This window comes from Pomacea canaliculata, linkage group LG3 (genome assembly GCF_003073045.1).
Source record: "Pomacea canaliculata isolate SZHN2017 linkage group LG3, ASM307304v1, whole genome shotgun sequence".
Classification (NCBI taxonomy): Eukaryota; Metazoa; Mollusca; class Gastropoda; order Architaenioglossa; family Ampullariidae; genus Pomacea; species Pomacea canaliculata.
The window spans coordinates 34,604,881-34,623,752 of NC_037592.1; the positions used below are offsets into that span (position 1 = coordinate 34,604,881).

Below are 18,872 nucleotides of genomic sequence, written 5' to 3' on the forward strand. Positions count from 1 at the left end.
TCAAGAGTGCTTCTGCTGCCTCAGTTTGGGTACTTTTATGTGTGCATAGAAACTGTTTGGGATCTGATTTTCCTTAGTACATTCTGCTTGGGCTTTTTTGTGGGCTGTGACTTAATGATCAATAAGGCTTTGGCTTGAAAATGTACCCAGGATTTATGAATTGAGTATTCTATGCCAGAGGCTATAATTTTTAACTGACTCAGAGTTAAACAGTTTAGAAAAAGTAACTGTTCTCATATGCATTATAAAGTGGAAGAATCGTGAATCACCAACGCCCCACCCTTTTCTCATTCCCCCAACACACACAAACACTGGTGCAAAATATGCTCGCATGCTGAGTATAGAAGGTGGTTACAAAGAGACTTATTAACCTGCAAATCCAGGTCTTTGATATCTGCTGCACTGCAAAGATTTTCAGAAAAATGTAGACAACACAAAATGGACAGTTTTGTGTCATTGGAACTGCACAAGACAAATGTGGAATTAGTTCTCCTCTAGGGTCTAAGCAGTATGTGAACATACTTAATATTGAGAAAGATTAAGGGAATGATAAATATTATCAGTTTCAAAGTTACTCTCACAGATGACAAGACGTAAACAATCATTTGATGAATTGTATTAAAACGCCATATGAAAACAAAAGTACTGCAAAACATAAGATCAATTCTTTTCAATCTTGGTATTTATGACTCACATTTAATATGATCATGAGCTGTAAGATGAACAGTAATATATATGTATATTCACTGACAAAACATTACACTCGAAGCTAATACGTTTAAATCTTAAATTTCTGTGTGCAAAACATCCTGCACAGTTTGAAACTGAAAGACATTGTTCTGAGTCACCTGAATTAAACCAAGCACAAGCCATCACAATAGCACACTTATGGAATGTCCACAGCAAACAGAATAACAGTGTCGTTCAATCTGCCACTGAAGACAAATTTCAGATGCAGAATTGAAATGAACTGGTTTGAAGTAGCAGCCAGTTCGCAAATACTCAGAGCTAAGGCATGCTTCAACGTCAAGTGTATACTAATAACAATAAATATCATCACAGCCTCCATGTCCTGATGGCAAGACAACAGTTTGCCTGCTTTTATTCTCGGCATTTACTTCCATTTGTTCATATATACAAATTATGCATCTTCTGGAAGAAAACATGTTAAATGCGCAGAAAAAAGGAAAACCTCTAGCTTATTACTCGCAAACATTTTCTGTAATAAAACAACTCTTGGACAGTCAAACGTGTACACTGTAATCAACATAAGCCATCATGCACTTAGTAAAATTTATGATGTGATGGGCTTAATATGATTACCCATTTATCAATTTTCCATTGTATATTTTTCATTTCTGTGAACTTTTTGTTTGTCATGGAAATCTGTCATAGACAACTATTCACAGGCTGGAGTTCATTCTCTATTTCTGACAAAATTACAAGTCAGTAAAACTCAGTATTTGGAAACAAGTCTTCAATGTTCAGCAGGACTGAGCATGTCATAAGACTTAAAGTAATTCCTCATACTGAAAAGTATGCTATGTAGAAGAACAGAAACATGAATATAAAATCTGTTGCATTTAGTACAGTCAGAAACATAAAGACTCACATAAGTGCATAGGTATATGCATACACAGGTGTGTATGTGTTTACATACACACCAACAAAATCCAGAAAATATCCGTAAGTTAATCAATACAGAGAAGCACTCTAGTCTTAACATAGCTGAAAACATCTAATCCACACCTGCAATCCTAACCCACATTTGAGCTGAACAAGACAGAAAGCCTCACATTGTATCTGTGACACTGTGCTTGAGAAAATGACAGACAAACATACAAGGGCAAGAGAAGCCAATGTCAAAACATAAACACAGCCATGAAAACCAGAAAACATCCCAACATTCTCACAAGGTAGCTGACTTAAGAAGCAGACTGTTTTGAATGTGTGCTTGCTTGCATACTAAAAGGTGCATGTGCTTGCAAGTATGCACGAAATAGGCATGGGTGCATATTCATTCATACTTTATCTGCTAAGTTGCGATCTTTTACTGGTTGGAAACCAAAGTGAAAAAATGCAGGAAATGGAGTTAGATTTTTGCGAATTGTTTTTTTTTTAAAGTAGTGAAAAAAAAAACCAACACGTTTGAAGGTGCTGAACACATCAGCTCAACGCTATTCAAACCTGACATCAACTCAATAACATTCGAATCTGACATCACTTTCATAATCTAGAATGTGCAGGTTTGCATTGAAAACAACAAAGTACATCACTTGGATTAAAAGGAACATAGTAATGTATAAGTAGCCTTTCTCAAGTTTCTCAGTGCACCAAACACCAGCAAATTATCTTCTCTCGTCTTAGTCTCTAGAGGTTCACCTTAGTGTTTGTTATGATGTGAGACAGGAGGTACACAGTGGGACTGCAACACAAAGGAGGGTGCATGGTTGGTGGGAATTGCTGTTTTACACCAAGCTATTAACCAAGGTTATATCAGGGCAAAGCAGCCAGTTCTAGAAAAAAAATGAATACAAAAGCCAAAAATAAAGGGAGGGGAGAAAAGAAGACAGATAAATAAATGAAAATAAATGTACATGTTTTTCTAAAAAATAGAACTACCATAAATGTCGGCCTATTAAGTGCACCTAAAACGCCACTAAATTTTAAAAAATCTCTACCTGTATATATATGTAAAACTTGAAAGCGGCACCGTAATAATTTTGTCTTGTTTTTAGCACGATGAGGGTGTGTGCTTCATCAACTGATCTGAATGCTACAATTGTATGCGGCTTTCATTTAAAAATGTGAACAGTTAACATTGTAACAACATTAACAGTTAACACAAAAAAATCAATTGGTATCTGAAACATCCGCAAACAATATCTGTTGTTTAAGATGCAGGGTTTAAAGCTGCAGAAAAAAGTCGCTGCTTATAGTCTGAAATTTACGGTACATCCATATTAAGGGTGGATAAACACAATTCCTAAGTGCCAGCCAAACTTTGTTATCATGATCTAACAGCCACCCACGTTAAAAACAGTCCAGACACCTCCAACAACGTCGTCTTCTTTACGGACGCACTGTCTGTTCTGCAGGCCTTACAGACTGCCAGAGACAAGAAACTGAACGACCTGTCCACTGCTCTCTCCTCCTTATGCGGAGACTGCACAGTCGTCTTACAGTGGATTCCCTCCCACTGTGGGGTTTTTGGCAACGAAGCCGCAGACACTCTTGCAAGGAAGGATCCAAAAAAGAGCAGCAAGACAGGTCCACCACCTACAGCGAAGTCAAATCCATCATCAAGGCCAAACAGCACAACAAGTGGCTGCAGCAGCACCCACGTTTCAACCGAAACGACCCATACTACCTGCTTACAAGAGCTGAGCAGGTCATTATTTTCAGGCTGAGGACAGGCCACAACCGTCTCAATCACCACCTTTACACCAAGCTCCGGATCGGCCAGACAGACCAGTGTCCGTGCCAGACAGGCAGTCAGACAACAGCACATCTACTGCAAGAATGTCCCATGCACGAAGAACTCAGGCACCGCATTTGGACTGATGAGACGCCAGTATTGAGGAAGCTACACGGCAGCCTGGAGGACCTGCGGCGCACAGCATCATTTGTGCAGGAGGCAGGCGTGTCCATTTGAGTGAACGACGAAGAAGAAGAAGAAGATGATCTAACAGCTATGAATTGCAAGCTCAAGGTAATGAGTCAATTGAAATGCCCCACAAAGAAAGCAAACTGAAAGTATAATAATAATGTCAAACAGCAGTAACATTCTGACTAAAAAAAAATCAATGACTACATTTGTTTCAGCATTTAAGTTATTAAGTAAATCAGCTTTGATCCTAATGGATTAAACTAATACACTGAAACTCTTACAGATCAGCGTTCAGAATATAGTTTTGTTTTTTGTCATGACTAAGCTATGCAAGATATCTAGTGTATTCTACAATGTTTGGGCACCTACATCGATGCATTTGACCGAGGACAAGATCTTCAGAATGCTATAATGTCAATAATTTACAACTTTCTCCAAGTCACATGGTTATTAACATTCATCTTTCACATATACGCATGCATACAGGTGCAATTTGCTTCTAAGTCCACTCTAGACAAAGCTATTCACTTTCTCTTGGATACACCTGTTATATCATTTTGATAGGCTGTCCTATCCTTCCAAAAGCTGCTGTATACAAGCAAAATTTAAATTAACTCAGCAAACTTCCACCATCAAATAAGCAAACTATTAACAATTCATCTAAATAAACAAACTAATCAAGAGAAAAAGAGAAACATATAGGTCAATGTCATTTTATCTGACACAAAGATGCATCATTTTGTGACCATTTGCCCTCTTCAACTCTTAATAGTGCTGCAGCCTTTGTGTTTCACAACACATGAAATGATATAAAACATTCTTTTCATCACAGCTCTTGTAGCACAGTCTTTGGAGTTCTAGCCATGAATGCTGGGACGATATTAAAGGAACACTCCAAACAACTAGGAAATTGGTGTTTATGATAGAGAATGATGTGCTAATTTATGCTCAAAATTTCAGGTTTAAAACAAAAATTTGCTTACAATTGCTTCTGAAACACAGATTGGACCTGGTTCATGGACACCCCCACATTTAATTCTAGAGTGATGTCTTTGGAAGCCTTGTGTCCCAAATGTTCACTTTTAGTCTCCTAAGTGTGGCTGTTAAAATGCTGGGATTCTGGATTTGGAGGTTGCGGCATAAACTTTCGAACCAGAGCACAGTGACACAAGGTTAAGTGAACTGGAGAATGCAGGCCCGACGGAAGATAAGGTTACAAACAGAAACATAATATTCAATGTGGCAAATGAATGTTACTATACATAAATCATTGTTGAAGAAGTTGTCAGGCCCATAATGTAATGATTTAATGTGTGTGAAAAATAATGAGCCCAGTGCTCCCCATAGACCTTGCATTCTTGCAGGCAGGATACAACCAGTATGATTCTTAAATCCTTTTTGAAACAGATTACAAGCTATAAATTGGCATTGCACTGGCAATATTGACACTTTTCTTGTCAAATGGATCTGACTACCTTATGATATGAGCTAGGATCAGTTTGTTCTCCTTCAAATGAAATTAAACAAAAATAGAGGGTTTCATGAACTGTCCAGAGATTGTTTTAAAACTATTTTAAACAAATCTCTTGCAACCTGGAATTGTAAGTAGAAATATTTCTGCAAGCCAGTCTCTAGTATTGCCCAACTTATTACTTCTCTTGCTGTTCCCTTCAATGCCATCTGCTTGCTGGACATGAACACTTTACTGGCTGATCTTGTCTCTATCTCAGCTAACACCCTCACCCTCATACCTGTGTTCTTCCAAATTTATTTTTTTATATTCTTTTAAAACAAATTTTAAGAAAGGTGAAGTGAAAATCCAGACATAGGGGAAGATTTAAAGCAAGTTGATACAAACATTTTCTATACTAGTGTCAACTTTAGTACACACAATAATTCATACACAATAAGCACGTCACTTCGTCTAAGTCCTGAAACGATGCATTTTACATTTATTATTAAATCCACTGCAAAACCTGTGGTCCTGCTATTTATGACTAATCACGGAAAACTCTTAAGTGTTCAAGCCTATCTGACATCCTCAGTGCTTTTCAGACGTCCACAAATACACATTGACAAGGGAAAAAACTCTGGCAACAGATGACAAACGCAAGGCATCATACTAAGATATGACTCATCTTGTAATGAAGTGCTCTTGTGAACTGATTTGACTGCAGAAAAAGAAGCTATTCTGATCTATTAAGTGACTGGTACTCTGACTTGGAAGAAAGCAAAAGACTTCATAAACTACAGATATAAGCATTGCACCTTTAGCATAACACAAAATAGGCCTGGGAACAGTAACCATCTTAATTTTAGTAAATTTGGCAACTGAAACTTTGCAAAACTTCTTAAGTACTGATACTCAGGTTTTTTGGACCAGTGGTTGGTGTTATTCATTTTAAGGTATGTGTAAAGACTACTATAGCCTACAGGAGGTAGAGGGAGTGAATACAAATGGTTCACTGTGCCATGAGTGTGGGAGGTGAAAACATAAGCCCACCCTCACTCTTCTGTTTCCTGTACTTTCCCTTGTAAATCAGCCAATTTCTTCTAGAATGCTGCTGGGTGGGCAGCGAAAGGTTTTTACTACATGATTAAAATCAGTGACCTTTTGTTTCACATTTAAGTATGCTAATCAGTAACAGAGTCACCCCTAAGTGATCCACTAACCATTGAGCACATTTTTTCAGAAGATTACGATGACTTAATATGCTCATCTGTATCCCAATAATGAAAGACAAGGTGGTGTTTCAACATTTGGCATTTCTATCAACCTCTGTAATCAGGAATTTTGACATAGATAACAAAAAGACATTGGCAATAAATCAGTGAAAAAAGGCAGAGTTAAGCTTTAAAGAAGGATAACGAAAATATTTAATGCTAAAACACACTGACATTCAACATTCACCTCTAAAAATATATGGAAAGTGTTTAGAAATCAATATTGAAGGGATATCTTAGTGATGTAATACATTATTATTGAGGACCATGAAGCATATCAATTGCATTACAGACAAATGATACAAGTGTACTTTACTCAATGCTTTTACTTCAATATCGGCCATATTTCTGTACTTGAAATAAACATAAACCTGCAGGAAAGAGGTAATTAGAAACTGAAATTTTCAAAAAGAGTGATTCAGAGATGAAAGGACAGAACCACCATATTTCTTTTTCTCTCTTTTTTCACTCACTTGCTAACTGGTATGATAAATTATATAAAGGAATCAGCACAACGAAAATAAAAAGGTAAATAACATAAATATCACTTTGGAGTTCCAGACAATAAATTTGAGCACACGATAGCTAAACATCCCCAAGCACGCCACACATCACCAAGCTTTGCTATTTTTCAAGAGAACATAGGTACATAAGAAATCATATATTCTTGAGGAAGGCAACATAGACACACACATAAAACAATTCATAGTGGTGTTGTATGGCACAAATTGAATTCCTGACATAATTACCAAACAGCACACAAGACCATATCACATGTTAGTGTTGCTTTGGTGGTAAACCAACTCTTGGCAACAAAACTTTTCTTAAGCTAAAACCCAGGATGGTATGCTACATGGAATCGGTACATTTACCAGTTCTGATATGCCTGTTCATATTTTACATTTCTGTGAAGTAGTTCGATTTTCTGCATCTATATTTTGTTAACTTGCCACTTGGCAATACTAATATCCATTTGCATTTGTTGCATTTGCTATTGTACCATGCATGATTAAATAAAACACCCTGAATGTTAAGAAATGATGCTAGTTTTCCAACAGAATTCTACAAATGAAGAAAGATAAAAACAATAACATCTGAAAAAAATAACATCTGATTGATTGCATTCTGAATCTACCTTAAACACTTTTTTTTAGCAAGCATGAGTTCCTTGCTGTCTGCCTGAAGTCTTTTCTCATGATGGAAAGCTTTGGAAGTGAAGGGTGCATAAAGTGCAAATTTAGACTGCACAGCTTACTCTAAGCCCACATTATGCTGCACCGATTCTCTAGCTGAATCCATATTAGCACTGTACAGTTACAAGTCATAGTAGTCTTGCTCACAGAGGAAGGATTTCTAGTCTGCAGTGCACAACCTGCACAATCTTACTTCTCAATGTTATTCTCAACCTGAACAAATGACACAATGATAATGTTCTCTCTCCTTGATCACAAAACACAGCTCTTAAGCTTCCACGAAATGTAGCACCTGCCCATCAGAGGACATCTGTGCCTCTCAAGATTGGGATGATGAGGTCGTCCATGTTGGGCATCACAAATACCCTCTGCAACAAAGCAGAATCCAGCATAATGTAGTCAGCAAAGACTAATCATTCAAATAACCTCAGTGCTTAGCTGTTTGCACAGAAATAAGCAGTCCATGCTGACCCAGAGGTCAAGATAGTTTCTAAATTTTTGATTTCTGACATTCAAAAAGTAATGCTGTACTACAATCTCACTGATGGCATGAAAATGACTCTTCCTAAAATTAATTTCTTGCAAAAAAGTTAAGAATATACCTGAAACTCAATCTCCAGCTTGCGTTCTATCCACTCTGTGATGTGAGTAAGGGTGACTACTCGTTCGCCCACCTGCGGCCTAGCATACAGCACCAGGCGTGGTGGTCCCCTGAACCCATACCTGTTAAATAATTAGTTGGAATCCAGATTAAAAAAACCTCAAAACAAAATAATTTCTATGATTAACAAGTGTATCTTGCAGTCTAACTATCCACTACTTGTGCTTGTTATTGTGTAGGGGTAGGGCCATAGGTAGGGGACAAACTACAGAAATTTAAGTCAAGAGATGGTTGTATATACTGCAGAAATGTTCTATTGTTTGAGAAAAAACTAGGTGTATTACTATTCAGGTGTGAAAAGTACAAACTGTGCATCACCAAGACCTGTGACTTAAGTGTGCTAACCACTCAGCTACAGAGCCTACCTCATTTGCTCCTACAATACATGTCAGGAAGACTAGATAAAGTTGACCAAAACAAGGCAGCTACTCACCACAGTCTATCAGAGGGTGGAGGAGGGATGTTAATGGCCAGCTTGCCAACAAGTGACTTGACCTTGACTGCCAGTTGCAGGGGCGTGTTGGAGACATTCTCCATGGCCCGCTTGATGTACTTGTATTCAGTGGCCTGTTGGAAATACCTGGACTGTGTCAGCTTGTTCAGGTACCTCAACAGCTTCTTACTGGTCTGTCCACTGGAACATTTTGCAGATATTTCACCAATTTCTGTATTTATACAAAAGGTTGCTTGTCTTGGTTGATGATTTTCTACATTCTTTACATAGGTTTTATTATATTTCTCTGATTATCTGTATTGTAATGTGGTGAGTGTATTCCCAGAAGAGTGTGATACTGTGTAATACAAGCTTATGATGTTATAGCAGTGAATTTTGGATGCATTCTTGATAGTCAAATGTCTGCTGCTCTAAAAGCTGCTGCAACCATTTCACTATGAATACCTTTCTCTTTCTTCTGGGTTTGTGACAGCCTCCTCTTCTTCATCTGTTGAGGACTCTGCACTGTCCTCCTCATCAGAATCCGTCACTGGTGACCTGAAAGTACACATCAAGTCGATAACGCTGTAGTTAAGTGTGTGTATAGTCCACATGTGTGCTTCATGTGAGCACGTGAAGACATTACAAGCTGCTGCACATTACCGCTGTCTTTTTATTTCCTGTGTAAAAGTTTATCAGGGAAGGAGAGAGGGTGGAGGACATGTGGCTACGGCCAGTCCTAGGTCACTTCAAGTGTGTGGGAGAGGGATGAGGCAAGGGAGGAAGGGGAAGAGAAACATTTAAACAGTTCTTTGCTGTTACCCCTATGACAAGCAAAGAAAGTGTTGCTCACAAGATATGCGTGGCTCTCTTATTCTTTCAGCTTCTCAATTTGATTTAAAATACCAAAAGAACCACAAAAAAAAAAAAAGAAAATCCCATTGCTAGGAAGTCATCTTCCCACACAGTACAATACCAACATTACTGACTTATGGCCTGAAGACAATCCTGCACAATCACAAATCAACTATTCTATTTTAACAATCCACCATCTTTCCATCTACTGAAATAGTTACCTGCTGTCTACACTTGATACTGATGAAGATGAGGGGATCTGTTTGATGTCTGTGCGTTTCAGCTTCATTAGATTCATTTTAGTTTCGATGGTCATCTCAAAGCTGCCAGTGTAGGACACATCCAGGTCCACCCAGAATCCACGCTCATCCAGGTATGGGTATCCAGCTCGGCGGATAACTGGCACCTCTTTTCCCATGCTGATAGCAGTCACCTGAAGCTCCTCAATGAAGTATGGCACCTGCACACAAGAAAGTAGTAGTGTAAAATAGAAATGCACAAGCATAATTTCTATTCTCAGCGGGAAACATTACATGCAAGAAAAATCCAGATAAGACACTGCACAACAAAGCAACTCCACATGTGTCAACAACAAAGATGCTGTCCACAGGAATCTAACATTTACATGCATAGACTTAAAGACCTCCCAGTGTACTGAACATATTCCAGAAAGAGAAATATATAGTTTAGGGTGACTTATATGTGAGGTCAATAAGTAAGAGAGAATCTACCAGCATCTGCTGCTCCTAGTTTATGGTTAGCATTTGTGAGACAGTTGGAGGAAGAATGTAATTCATTAATCAACATTTGTTTTGCCTTTTTTTTTTTGTTCTTTTTGTGTGGCTGATCCACAATGGGGTGAAAGCTTATCTCCAAGAATAGGAAAGTAATTGTATTACAGTAATGTAAGCTGCACAATGTCACGGAATAACATACTGGTTTCTCCCAACTGCAAATGCATAGAATAATCACAAATGCCCACAGATCAAGGTTCAGACAAGCATGTCTTCTTTTCACAGAAATTATTCATCTCATACTTTGGGTGTCCGGTCACTTAATCCCCAGACAATTCATCCCCGACACTTCATCCCCGACACTTAATCCCCAGGCACTTAATCCTTTATAAAGCATTATGTAATGCTTCTGTCAAAGCATTGAATTAGAATACGTCATCCCCACACATTTACTCCTGGCAACATTGTAGAGAGATATGAGTCAATGGATCGTCTTCTGTACCTCCAATCATTAGCTTACTTTCATATTGATTAACAACAATTACCTCGCGAACACTCAAGAACAATTTTCATATTATATTGTTGAAGAACATTAAATTTACTAGCTTATATGAACTTTAACTAATGTTGTACATGTTCAAATGACGTTGAAGTTAATAGCATGGTTTGAATTTGAATTATTTGAATTTCAATTAAATTTTTCGCTGACTTCATAATTTGTATAGTTAAGGATTTAGTTTAGGGATTAAGTGTCTGGGGATGAAGTGCTTAGGGATTAAAAGTCTAGGGGATTAAGTGTCGGGGATTAAGTGTCGGGGATGAAGTGTCTGGGGATTAAGTGACTGGGAACCCATACTTTGCATGTTCATGTACTTGTAATGCATCTATATCACATGCTCCGGATGATTTTCGATGACAGAATTTCACTTTCAGAGATCCAATGCATCTATGCATGCAAAGTTTTGATAAACTTCTTGCCACAGAGTCCATATGCAATGGGTGTGTAAACCCAGTCCTGATTCTATTAACAAAATGACAGAGGTCACTAATATGGCATTGTGCCATCTAAATTTATAATTCAAAGCTACCATGTGTAGAGGGATAGCTGGTAGCCCAGCACTGATTGATATTGAGGAACCCACAAGTATCGCACAAAGTATACCCTGGGTGATTGGTCAAGTTGCTCAATGCTAATTGGAGTGGAACTATACACGTTGCTTCATGAAAAGATTAGACCTTCGAAGGGGTATATAAGGGCAGAGCTGAGTCGGGAATGACGCACTTGATGGGAGATCCGATCAGTGGCACAACAGAATGAGGGAGCAACAGCTGAAGCACTTTATTGCCAGTAAGGACTTGACATAAAAGCTTGTAGATGCAGACCTGGCAATTTGTTAAGCCTGTTCAATAAAGGAAAGTACACCTGCCCGCTCTTCCTCCATCTGGTTCATCGGAGGAAGAAAGTTTGCTTACTCATACCCCACCACTTCGCTACACATTAGTTTAGTTTATTCTTTGTTGCTCCTCTGAGGAAAGGGCTACTGGCTACACATAATTAAAGGTAAAGATCATCCCCTAGCCTTTTCAGATCGTTAGAGGGTGAGGTGTTAGAGACCTCACTTTTCTCAGGGTTAGCTGTATGTGTGGGTGGTGCCCATCTCCTCTCCCTCGCTGGTTTATTTTCCACAACCCTTCAAGGAATCAGGTACCCATTTCCACCGGCTGCGCTAATCGGGAATTGAACCAGCATACTCTCAGTTCTGAAGCCAATGCTCTAACCCAGTGGTTCTCAAAGTTTTTCGGACCGCGGACAACTTTACTTAAGTAAACAATATGGCGGACCACCAAGGCATAAGTAAAAAATATGGCGGACCACCAAGGCCTAAAAATCAGTCTGTACTATGAATTTCAAATTTAAATTGCCGCATTTATTTCATTTTAATTTAAAACTTAATGTCCTTTTGTAAAAGTAGTATAGTAATAAGATGAAATAAAACTACCTACCTCGTTATTTGTAATTAAAATGTTAATGCGAGGAATACATCACTTTAAACATCACTTTGCTGACATATGACGACTGTCAGCCGCAGACCACCTGACTTATGCCCGCGGACCACACTTTGAGAACCACTGCTCTAACCACTTGGCTATCCACTTCTCCATGATTAGCATGAGAGGGAAAATAAAACATGGATGGAATTATAGTCAGAATAATCATGAGCTTAAAGATGAAATTTCTCTATAAGGTTTGTCTCTGTAAAAGACATTCTGTATACAGGAAAATGCAGTTATAGTTGGATTATGGCTAACTTGACAAAACCAACTACATCAACAAAACAAGGAGGAGGGAGGGAGAGATCAGCAAGAGGTAGGCAAGTGTTTTCAGAGACTTTTCCCATAACACACATGAATCTTGCTCAGCTTCCGCTGCAGTTTCTCCTTAACCCTGTCTGCCCACCAAGCATTTCGCAGGAAATCGTAGAAGCAACGTCCTATCAAAGCATTAAGCCAGTATAGCTGTGTGTCACAAATAATTGATCCTGTGAAAGGTGCACGGGATGAACGCTCTCCTCCATCCTTGAAAAGACTGTCAAATGTCCCCCCTGGCATCAAGCGACCCATGTAGCATGTAAAATCTAGCAATGGATCCGCAACATCCATCTGGAAGGACAAAGATGAGAACTTTCAGCATAAAACTTCCCATAACTGTAAGGGCTAATGCCAACAACTGAAAACTTTTTACTAGCATTGCTGCAGCTAGTAAACTAGTAATGGCTGTATCATTTTATGAACATTACTTTACAAAAAATTCCTAGATTACTTGATTTGTTAACTCCAATCACAAACAGAACATATGTATTAGTCAGATGATGCACTGTAATAAAATTTCCTAGCTGCTCTTCCTACTGGCTACTGGGATATTGATGAAAGTGAGTTTTGTAATAATTTATTATTTATTTCCAAGCTCTTTGAACCACAATTTTGAGAACTAATCTGGAAGATGACCAAGACCTACATTAATCAACTAATAAGGTCCACTGGGAATTAAAGCAATTGAATTACACAGTGAATGGACTTACTATGAAAATCTCAGATGACTGGTCAGCTGTGGAAGTTCCCTAACAATCAGTGAATTACAAAGCCAATTAATTTACTTCAGCAGTCTAAGATGACTACTCAGCTCTGGAATTTCCCTAACAATCAGTGGATTACAAAGAAAAAAACAAACTAACTTACTTCAACAGTCTCAGATGACTGCTCAGCTGTGGAAGTTCCCTGAGATTCAGTGGACTCCTGCTGCTTAGTTCTGTTTCTGGAGTGACATAAACGCTCAAGGGAACGACGTATATCCAGGATGGGGTTTGGCAATGGTTTGCCTAGCGTGGCAGCATGGAAGCGCTTATACCAATCCTCCTTTTCTCTTCCCGTTCGTGCAAACAAGTACAAGATGGCGCTATCACACTTCTCCTCTGTCACAATCTCAAATCCCATTTCCTCTTTTGGGTCAGAAATAGTACTACTATTTGAAGTGCTTCCTTTAGAAAAATTTTTGGACTTAGTTCCTTCCCTGGCTAGTGCTATGCAAATGGGGTATTTTTTGCTCCACACTCTCTTTTTGACAAGCCCTGGAGGCAAGAGAAAAATGCGACTACCTTTCAAGTCAAAATGTCGTTGGTGAATGAAGTGCGGGGCAGAAATAACTTCATCGTGCATTGCTCGCTTGGGGACAGGAGTTTTGGGACGTTGCAATCTTAGCCACACACCTTCTAAGGTGACATATATGCTGTGTGTATGATTGATGTGATAATCATCAGGGTTATACTCTGCAATTTCATTCATCCAGCCCTGGAACAAACAGCAAAGGGAAAACATCTTAAGCAACAATTTTTCCATCTTATTGTTTTTAACTTTGAGAAAAGTCAATGTTAAAAATTCCATCATCAATACTCTGAATGCAAAATAAAATAGCTTGTTCATATGGCTAAAGACACCACAAATAAACTTCATGTAGACCTGTTACCTTTTCTCAGTATAATACAGCTGATGAAACTTCATTGTTCTCTCTAATGGAGAAAGAGCTGTGAAGATGAAGCGAGCCAATGAATTACTGTTCATTATTCTATTATAAATTCTGTAATTTACTGTCTTGTTACAAATTAGATATCATGCAAAACAAACATTGCATGACATCTGGCCACAGTATTCAAACCCCAAAACCCTGCCACAATATTTCAAAAATACATTGAATGGGTGATTAACAATTTAATGTTTTTTTAACATCGCACACAGTTTCTGGAAAATTTTTCAACTTTTTTGGTGTGTTTCAGAAATCCTTGAATCTTTTAATGCTGTATGGGATAAGAGTTTTAATATACATTCCTACTTGTTTTCTATCCACTACCTGATAAGAAAGTATCTCACTATTAATACCTTTTGCCTTTAGTTTTTGATGAAAGGTGAAAATTGGGCAAATAATAGGTGTGGGTACTGCAAACCCTGCCTAACTGAAGGGTGTTACTGGGGTGGGCAAAGCTACTAAAAGCAACTAGCTATTGGCAGGTATTTTAAATCAACTTCTCAAATACTTCACCTTAAAAGATTTAATTTTTTAAAGATATCTATATTGTATACTTTGATGATGATGATGATGATGATGATGATGATGATGATGATGATATCTATGTGACTTAGCATTTAGTAGTATATATGAGATGCTCTAAAGATTAAAATTGTACATAAGGCATGAAAAAGAAAGAACTTGACTGCTAACTGGCAGAAGGAATGTAGACATCACTGATGATATTTTCACTTATGAATACGTCTTTATCTATTTTTTTAAAAATGTCTACCGATGGAAACAGAGTCAAAAGTTTTGATGTGGTAACAGGTGCTGTATCATGTGAAGACTATGAGTCATTTCACCATGCAGCACATTGCTGTCATGACTCATGAGTTATCTTTCACTCTAGAAGCCATCACTTAAACATTAAAGCAGGACACTTTCCCCACAAACAGTCTGCTAAAAATGAAAGCCATAGACATCTATGTATATTTATACATTCCTCCTAACATTTTTTAGTCCCCTCCTCACGACCGGGCGGTCCGGTAGCACAATGATTAGCGCCTGTCACCAATACAGTGAAGGTGTGTTGCTCGGGGTTCAGCTCTCATCTTGGGCACACTGTTCTTTCTCTGCATGCTCCATATGTCGACAAGGCTGGTTGCCTTGCAGTGATAAAGCCTTAGTTGCTGGCTTGGCCTAAAACAATTTCCTCCTCTTTCCTTCCTCCTCACCACTACCACTAGCCACATAAAACACTTTTATGTCTGTGGTTAGCACAGTCCGGTAGCACAAAGGTTAGTGCCTGTCACAATACAATGAAGGTTTGCTATCCTGGGTTTAAATCTCGTCTCAGGCATGCTGTTCTTTCTCTGTTGCTGGCTCAACGTAAAACACCAATTCCTCCACCCCCGTTTATGTCTGTGGCTACATGTTGGGGACAGTTAATCTTCACTAAATGTACATAAATTTCTTAAAGAAATAAACTCATACTTTGTAGTGGGAAGATAAGTGACTTTAATTTTCACGAATCATTCAGACACACCTAGCCAAAGGCTTGAAAGTAGATAAAGCATGTTGAAGGATGTAACTGAATTATGTTGGTGAAGGATGTAATTTAAACATGCTGCTGAAGAATGTTGTAAACATGTTGGTTTTGGGTACAGGTTATGGACACTGCAACTTCAGTTCAGGTTATGGAAAGCTCTAGTTCAACTAGGAGGGAACAGTGTTTTGCATCATCTGAAAAATGAGGATGACCTTTCTTTATATTGGGGAGTAATTTTATCCAGCCTGCACATCTATCCTTACCATTCAGAGATTGGCTTTTGCACACAAACTGCACAATTTTCATTTAAAGATGTAGCAATCTGTGATAATGATGGCAAACTTTAAGGCCTTTATTATCCTTTGCAACTACAGTGCATAACATGATAGTTCAGAAAATTATAGAATTTCTTCACAATATAACAAAGCTTCAATAAAGTTTATATCTTCTTTTCATTTCATAAATGTGTTAGCAACAAATAATGGAACCTGAGAAAATTGCACAGGCATTTTCATAAGTGGAAATGGACATTCATGCATTTATACAATACATCCTTAAAGCTGTGCTCGCGTGTCAAATTTAACATATAAGTCAACAGATAAATAATCATGCGGCACAGATTTCTTAAATTCCGAGACACTGCAACTTCAGTTCAAGATATGATATGGTTAGAAATGTAATTAAAACTGAATCCTAATATCAGTTTTGAGAATTCACAGAAAGATAAAGTAGTCTGACATTAAGCCCATAATATAATAAATAAATAGTCTAATTAATGCTCTCACCTTAAATATTCCATCCTCTTGTAATGGTTCCTTCATTTCTGGGATGTCAATGGGTGGCAAATCCTTAATAGGCACCAGCTGAACAGACTCTCTAGGCTTGGGCTTTTGTATCAACCAGCCATAAATGACCCACACCACTGAAGTCAACAAGCAGCCTGTCAGCATTCCTGACAGAAAGGAAGGTAGTGGAATGATGAAGTAAGCAAACACACCTGCCATGAAGGTAAGCAACTTCTGCCAGGGCACAGAGTTCTGATCATGCGTGGGATAGTTTGCGGCTGACTTCTGCTGCTTGAGTTCGTCAACAGGCGTGACATTGTCCTTGTCATCTGATTTGATGTTGGCAGAGTCAGATTGATCTGATGTTGTCTCCTTGCCTTTTGCTGCTCCCGCCATTTCTGGTGTGCGCATTAATTTTGACATGCTCATTGTGGCAGCAGACATTTTGGCATTTTTCTTTTTTAGACCCTGAAGTTTGGAACGAGGCCTGAGTGCTGTACTAGCAGTAATCCCAGGATGTCCTGCAAAGTCTTCTGGTAGTTCAGAATAATACTCTTCATGAACTTTGATCACATTCTCTTCCTCCTCCTCCCCCTCTTCTTCATCTTCCCCTTCCAGTGGTAATTTATTCACTTTGAACCGTTGTGGATCCAGCTGTTTTTTTCTCAGGTGACCCTTGCATCTTTTCTTCCATATCTGGCAACTTTTGTGCGCTCCCCAGTTTAAACGCCACTGCCTGTTCACATTCCCATGTTTGTACAGGAGAGGATTTCTTGACTATCTGTGTCTGCTGCAAGCTCTCTAGTGACCGGTCTTGTAAGATGTCCAAAGGTCCTGCAACAGGCTGCTCTTTATCTGGACTAGTGCTAGCACTGGACTCCCCAGAAAGGTCCTCTATTTTCTTGCTGATTTTCTCAGTAATCCTGTCTTTATAGTTTTTTATGGCACCTGACAAAAGCTCTTTGTATTCGAAAACAGATTTGCCTGTAACTTTTTTTGATGGAGAGGAATGATCCACTTCCAGGGGAACAACATCAGACCCTAGTGCTGAGGATAAATCAGCTGGCTTTACAGTTGAACTCTCTGAAGCCACCTTGGAAACAGAAGACAGGCCTGCGGGACTACTGGAATTGCGACTTTGTTGTAGGACGCTGGCATACTTGTCAGTGAAGATGGTCAGGTCTTCCTCTTCCTCCTGCTCCAGCTTCTTGAATCTCAGCTCCCCCAGAGATAGAGTTCCACGGAGGTGGAGGACGGGCTGGCTTTGGACCTCGTTTAAAGCTCATCTTCTCCTGAAATATAGACATTTCATGACAATCATACTGGAATCACATATTTTGATTCTTTTACCTTTGGTTCCTTGGATATGGACGCCCATGCATTTATGAATATTTATTTACTTCATTTACTGGGAAGTTACATAGAACAGCTTGTGCGTGGCAAAAAAATATACCAGATGAGGAAATCTGTAATGAAACTTCAAGAATACTGTCAACCACAAAAGGTACTGAAGTTATAAAAAACAGTAACTGAACATCCTTAAATTCCTATTTCAGAACTCAAATTCAGAACCAGCTATTTCCTAAGTGACCACATCTTCAATGGTATTCCAATATATTTGCAAACAGACAAAAACCATGCCCAAAAAGTGTTCACTGTAAACTGCAGATGCTAATATAGAGATGGTAAATTTAAATATCTGCTTTCTGAAAAAATCTTGCAAGGATCTAATATAGAGAAATCAAAAATACATTAACTTCAAAATCCCAAGATGTCAAAATCATAAAGGAATAAAACACTGAAAGAGTGACTTGTGAATATGGTGCACAATGATTACAAACTATTCTGACACATGGTTCATGACAGTGCTCCCACAAACCAAAACAAAATACTAATTAGTTAACCAAAAACCATTCAGAATAACTTCATAGGTAAATTACATGCTTTGTTATATGTAATAACAAAAAGCCTCAAAATTCTGATAATGTCTTCAAACTATAAAAACTGGTGCAAGACAAAGAAGTCCTCCTATTATGAGAGAAAGTAGAAATCACATCCCTTTAGATGCTGTCACATTTTTGTTTATCAAGAATAAGATTCTTATTTACTAGGAAACAATGCACCCTCTTAAAAAACTATTTCATTAAATAATTATATGGCTAGAGTAAGGAGGACTGCTGTTCTTGGTGAAATCTTTTAAAAGATTATCACAAAATCTGATCTGATCAATCTCTGATCAAAATCTGTCAGACTTGTTAAACATAACCA

The 18,872-nt window shown here is 38.4% G+C and overlaps 1 protein-coding gene across 1 annotated transcript; it reads right to left on the bottom strand.

Annotated features, from left to right (window-relative positions):
* Positions 1 to 6,469: 6,469 nt before the first annotated feature.
* Positions 6,470 to 17,911, bottom strand: LOC112559935 (testis-expressed protein 2-like). Its single transcript, XM_025231441.1, is given in 10 exon segments — positions 6,470 to 7,895; positions 8,130 to 8,250; positions 8,622 to 8,822; positions 9,087 to 9,179; positions 9,698 to 9,936; positions 12,617 to 12,871; positions 13,448 to 14,056; positions 16,605 to 17,372; positions 17,374 to 17,845; positions 17,847 to 17,911. Coding segments are annotated over 10 exon segments (2,892 nt in total). The 3' UTR covers positions 6,470 to 7,826.
* Between the last annotated feature and the right edge of the window lie 961 nt (positions 17,912 to 18,872).